Source organism: Quercus lobata, chromosome 12 (assembly GCF_001633185.2).
Source record: "Quercus lobata isolate SW786 chromosome 12, ValleyOak3.0 Primary Assembly, whole genome shotgun sequence".
Classification (NCBI taxonomy): domain Eukaryota; kingdom Viridiplantae; phylum Streptophyta; class Magnoliopsida; order Fagales; family Fagaceae; genus Quercus; species Quercus lobata.
The window spans coordinates 35,459,311-35,465,151 of record NC_044915.1 but is presented as its reverse complement, the minus strand read 5'-3'; the positions used below and the strand labels follow the sequence as shown (position 1 = coordinate 35,465,151).

General features: G+C 34.7%; 1 protein-coding gene across 1 annotated transcript; it reads left to right on the top strand.

Moving 5' to 3' along the window:
- Positions 1–3,344: 3,344 nt before the first annotated feature.
- On the top strand, positions 3,345–5,244 carry LOC115969926. The gene is made up of 2 exons (XM_031089568.1): positions 3,345–4,206; positions 4,299–5,244. The coding sequence occupies exons 1-2, from the start codon at positions 3,850–3,852 to the stop codon at positions 4,908–4,910; spliced, it is 969 nt and encodes a 322-aa protein (XP_030945428.1). The 5' UTR covers positions 3,345–3,849; the 3' UTR covers positions 4,911–5,244.
- Positions 5,245–5,841: the final 597 nt, after the last annotated feature.

Sequence of the window (5,841 nt, the reverse complement as noted above, 5' to 3'; positions counted from 1 at the left end):
ATATTGATATTGAATTTGAACCCACCGCTCCCAAACCCAAACTGATTGGATATCTCAGTTCTTCCCCTTCTTTTCTTTTCCTTTCATTTCAATTTCAATATAAACCGACTCCTTTATATCATTTTCTTTTCTTCTTTTCTTTTTTTCTTTTTTTTTCTATTTTTTTGAGGCTATGGACCATCCAGTTGTGTACATCTAAGACCATTAAGAGAGAAAATGAAACATTCTCCTATAGACTTTTTATAGAGGTAAATATCATGATGGGACGAAAGTGATGTTGCCGGACAAATCTAGCCGTCCATCTGTTTTACTTTTATACCATCATTGGACCCACATTAACTTAGCCGGCATTTTGTGTAGCCATTGTTTATTCATTCTATAACCTTCTGGAATAGATGTTTTTTTACTCTATTCCATGAATTTAAACAAGTTTCAAACTAATGCTCTCCCTTTTTTAACTAATGTTAGAGATATGTCAAATTTTATGTGGGGCAAGGATTGGGTTCAGTGCTCATGTGCACCAGGCTCGTTAAAATGTGGACATATAATAAAAAATTAATATATTTTAGCATTTTAATAGGTCCTATGCATAAGAGCACTAGACCCAAACCCATTCCTTTTAAGCATATTACCCCAATTATATTGATTGTCATGTCAATATAGTAGTTCTAGCATTTGTTTGTATGAGTTGGCCGGATCTATCTAGCAATATTCCTTTTCATAACATTTGTAATAACCAACAATAAGTCCATCCTTTTACCATAGATAAGCAAACAAGCACTCAACCACCCATCAATACCAGGTCCTAAAATTCGCAGTCACCAAATTTAGCCGGCCAAGTCTATATTCCTTAGCTTGGGAAATATTGGAAATACTTGATTATTTGAGAAGGTTTCAAACTTTGATGCCCAAGTGCTGAGTTGTACAGTTGTCTTTTGTCCATCAATTCAAAGTGTGATTCAACTGTAATGCAATGCTCACCAAGCATGGTGAAATGAAATGTGACCAAGGCATTTAGAGGGTTGGTGTTTGATAGCTATATAATTTAATTGCATCTAGTATGTGACTCATTAGATACCATTGGGCAAAAAGAATAGTTTTTCAAAATGTTGAAATCACTAAAATTGGTCATCAATTATTTAGTAATGACATGTCATTGTTATGTATTATCTTATCCAATCATCTTAGGATATTTATCCTAGTTTGATTCCAAGCTATCACATGAAATAAATTTGATTTATTCCCGTATCCGAATCAAAAAACTTGGAATAAGATTGGGATATAGACTTGCTTAAAAATCCAAATCATTAACCAATAAAATTGAATCATAATTCAAGCCATTGACAATCCCAGACTTCCAATCTAAGGAAGCTTTTTTTTTTCATAGATAAATAGTGAGTTAATTTAGTTTTCAACAAGATTTAATTCCACCTGACTTAATGGAAATTTAATGAGTAGAGAATATTTTGTAGCCCAGCATTTGAAAAGACTTCTTCAAAAGAATGCAGCTTTTGGCCAAGAGCACCACAAAAACCACATGAGTAGTTCATATAACCAAGAAAAATAAGCAAAGGGAGAGGGTTGCTACTTGCTACTTTGCTAGTCCTTCACTCCTTATTTGGAGATGGAGATGGAGATGGCACTAGGACAATTACAAAGGGACCCAAGCAGTTAAGGAATGGACTAAAGTGTTAGAAGATCTAATAACATGAGAAAAGGAAATACAAAATTACAAAACTTTCACATCATGGAGGAATTACCTCTAAAAAAAGCAATGAATTTTCCTAATAAGATTAGGCACATAAAAACTTTTAATTAAAATTTCCACAATTGTTGATTTAATTTTTTGTGATTGGTGTCATATTATAAAAGTCGTATCAATAGTAAGTCCATGTGAAAGCAATGTTTCTCTAATCATAACTTATCAAAGTGTTGTAATGAGTCATGTAAAAGTGATATTATTTCAATCACAACTTGTCACTTTAACAATTTAAGGAAAAAAAAAAATCTTATAAAAACATTTTGATAGTAATCCAATAACTTACTATTATTATCACTTTAACAAATTGGAATTGTGTAAAAGTTATAACAATTTAACATGTTCAACCTTACTCGGATTTTAAGCCTCCACATATACACAATAAGAATAATACACAAAGGGCAGCCTTATAACTATAAGGTGGGTTGATTTTAAAAATCAAAGGGGTGCCCATAAGAATGGCCTTAAATAATGCCAATTAGCTTCGTTTTCACTTTCCAATGAAATCTTAAAAGACCAACATACTCTCAAGATGTCCCATTCTCCGAAAACCCACGAGCACCCGACTAAAGTTTAAAACAAAAAATTTTAGAAAATTGTTGCTTAAGCCATAACCCCAATTATAAATTAAGATTTGCTGGTCCCCACTCCCACCTCCCTAAGCTTGAAATTAAAAATTAAAATATATACTCGTATTAATAACTACATAAATTATTAAATTATAAGGAATTAATAAAGAGGGACAAAAAAAAAAAAAAAAACTAATGTACTATAATTCATTCTAAGAGAATAAAGGAAGCAACCATCACTAGCTTTCAACTCTTTGCATTGCCGCCCATAGATAACTAAATACAATCAATCATTACACACCCATTTTGACAAAATAAACAAAAATTGGGACCCACTAGATCAGCCGTTGGAGGATCTTGATGAAATGCCAAAGGACAGCCAGGATGAAATTATATACTTAGGTTCAAGTATCATTCAATGTACATAGAGTTAATGAACAAACATGGTACCACATTTACTCCTAGGAAGAGAAAAAAAAGTTTGGTAAAAAATTTTATTAAAAAAAAAAAAAAGACATAATATATTTGGCCTAAAAAGACTGATTTTGGGGTTAGTACAGAAGGGTTACAAAAACAGAGATGTACAAGGAACCTCATCATTCCAATTCCTGCCCCTTTTGAAAAAATCAACAAAAACAAGAATTATCTAGGAAAAACAAAACCCACAAATTTCAATAGGATAGAGGGGAAGTAAAGGAGCCAAAGTCAGTTGCTCGAGGAAGAAAAAGAGGGAAGAAGAAGCCAAAGAGCACTCAAATCAAAAGGAGGGAGGACACGTATCTATATGGGAAGGCATTAGAAACTTAGGACTTAGGAAGTAGTAGCAGAAGCAAAATCCCAGTCAATCCAGTCAAACTTTTTACAACCCAATAAGAATAACCTCAATCTAACATCATACAACAATGCCAACTATATTTATTAATAACATACCACTTGCTCTCCTTCCCCACCTCTCTCTCTCTCTCTCTCAATATATATATATATATAGAGAGAGGTATAATTAATTAATATATTTCATAGTAATATAGGTACACTTTAAAGTTGAGGAGAAAAGTTAAGAAACGCAGGAAAGGGAGGAATTGGAATGGAAGGGAGTTCATGACAATTTCATGTCTCATAGTGTTGGCTAACTCTCTTGCTTTCTCTTTTCCTTTTAATAGATATATTCTTCTTTTTATTTTCCGGGTCTTTATTATTTTTCACTTTCTTTTTCTTTCTGCCCATTAAACAATGAAAATGGCATATTACCAATCATCCTTTCCCCTCTATAGGAAACACCCATCATTGCTCCCAACAATCCTTTTCAACCTTAGAAACCTGAGCTTCTAAGATATTCCCTCTCTTCCAATTCTTCCTTCTTCTTCTTCTTCTTCTCCTCCTTTCTCCTCCTTATTATGCTACCTCTCACAATTTATATATCTCCCTCTTTATAACCTTCTCTTCCTTTTTTTAAAACCATCCACTTTTTGTTTCTTTTCCCTCTTAGACCTTAGCTCCACCACACAACAAAAAAAAAAACACATGGATCCTTCTTCTACAAACTCTGTGAATGGCTTCTACTCATTTCTCACCCGTGGGATTGATGATCTTGAACGCTTTTACTTGTCCAATAACTTCATGTCAATTCAATTCCTTCAAAGGGTACTCTCACTGCTTCGATCCTTTCACTCCCAATTGACTCTCCTTGTCCAAAAGCTCCATTTGCCAGTGGGTGAGAAGTGGCTTGATGAGTACATGGATGAAAGTTCAAAGCTTTGGGAAGTTTGTCATGTGCTAAAGTCTGGGATATCAGGCATGGAAAACTATTACTCTGCTGGGTTCAATATAACTTCTTCACTTGACGCGCATCGCCATCTCACTCCACAGCTTTCTCGCCAGGTTCAACTTCATCACCAACCTTCAATTTTCATATAAAGATTCAATTTTTATTTGGCTTTGATTGAAATTTTTTTTTTTTTTTTTTGAAACAGGTGGTTAGAGCAATATCTGGGTGTCGAAGAGAAGCACTAGGATTGGAGGAAGAGAATAGAGGCTTAATGGAAACAAGAATCCAACCGCTTTCTTTGCGTTTTGATGAGAAGGTCTCCATAGAGTCAAAGCTAAATGGGTTCAATGGCTTCAGGGGTGTCCTTTATGCAATGAGGAATGTTAGCTCTTTGTTGCTGATGATATTGCTATATGGATTGGTGTACTGTTGGCCAGAGTCAAGTTTTTTAAGGGGTGGATATGAAGGTTGCTTGTTTTTTGGATCCGGGTTTATGATATCAACAGCAAGGTTACAACAAAGGGTGGCTGCAGAGATCAACCAGATGAATGGGAGGCCAGGGATTTTGCTGTATGAGTTTAGGAGATCAAAGTTGGCTATGGAGGAGCTGAGAGGAGAATTGGAGAGAACAGGGTCACAAGGAGGAGTGGTGGAGTGGGAAAGTGAGGTTGGGATTAGAGAAAGAGTGGACAACTTGAGAGGGTGTTTTGGGGTGTTGAGATCTGGTGCTGACAATATTGTTGGCCAGCTTGATGATTTCTTTGATGAAATTGTTGAAGGGAGGAAGAAGCTTTTGGACTTTTGCAGTCATAGGTAGAGAAAGAGACGAGAGTGAAAGAGAGATAGCGATAGAAATGGTCGGATGAAAAAAAAGAAAAAAGAAAAAAAAATGAATATTACAAGTAGAGGAATCAGTTGTTGGGGTTGTTGTACCTTTAAGCCTTCTGTCACTCTTTGTTTCTTATTATTGTTATTATTTTTTTTTTTTTTTTCCTCTTGTGGGTTTACTTTTCTTTACTTCTTATGGTCGCTATAGTTGAAGCGTCGGAGGATAGCTTTTGTTTCAGCAACCCCAAGAGGAAGGTTCTTGAATTGAATGTAAGTCTAGGTTTCAAAAAGACTTTAAATGAGAGTTCAAGATGGAAATTAAACAGAAAGTGTCTTTGTTTTGCTTTTATTTTTTTAACCACTTACACGAAACACCAACCCCAAGCTCCTATTAAAAAAATTTGGGTGGAGAAAAGATTTGGAAGCTTCTTAATATCCTCATAAGGGAAGACAAAATAATGATATTCCCATTAATTATTATATTTTAAATGGTTATTTTATGCTTTCTTTTTTCTTAGGAAGTGATTTTTTTTTCTCCTCTTGCTCTGTTTTGTTCATAGAGAGTGGCTCTTTTTTTAGTTGTTATAGTAAATGATTAATCATTCAAGTTGTGAAAGAATGATAAAAAGAGTGGCTTAGGACTGTAGGGGCGACTGTGAGATTCCTTGGCTGCTTTAATTTCAAAAGCAGCAGCTTCTTTTGCTCTTAAGGAAGCTTTTGTCTGATTCGGTTCACTTTGAAAGCAATGGAGTCGATGAAAGCTCCTTGCCACAACATCCCTCTCTTCCTGACATGTCTCTTCCAAACTCTCTCTCACTCACTTTCTTTTCTCTATCTTGCTAACAAAAATTTTATTCTGCTGCCAATTTCATCCCCTTTTTTGGGTTGGAGGATATAAAATATTGAACAGAAAATTAAGG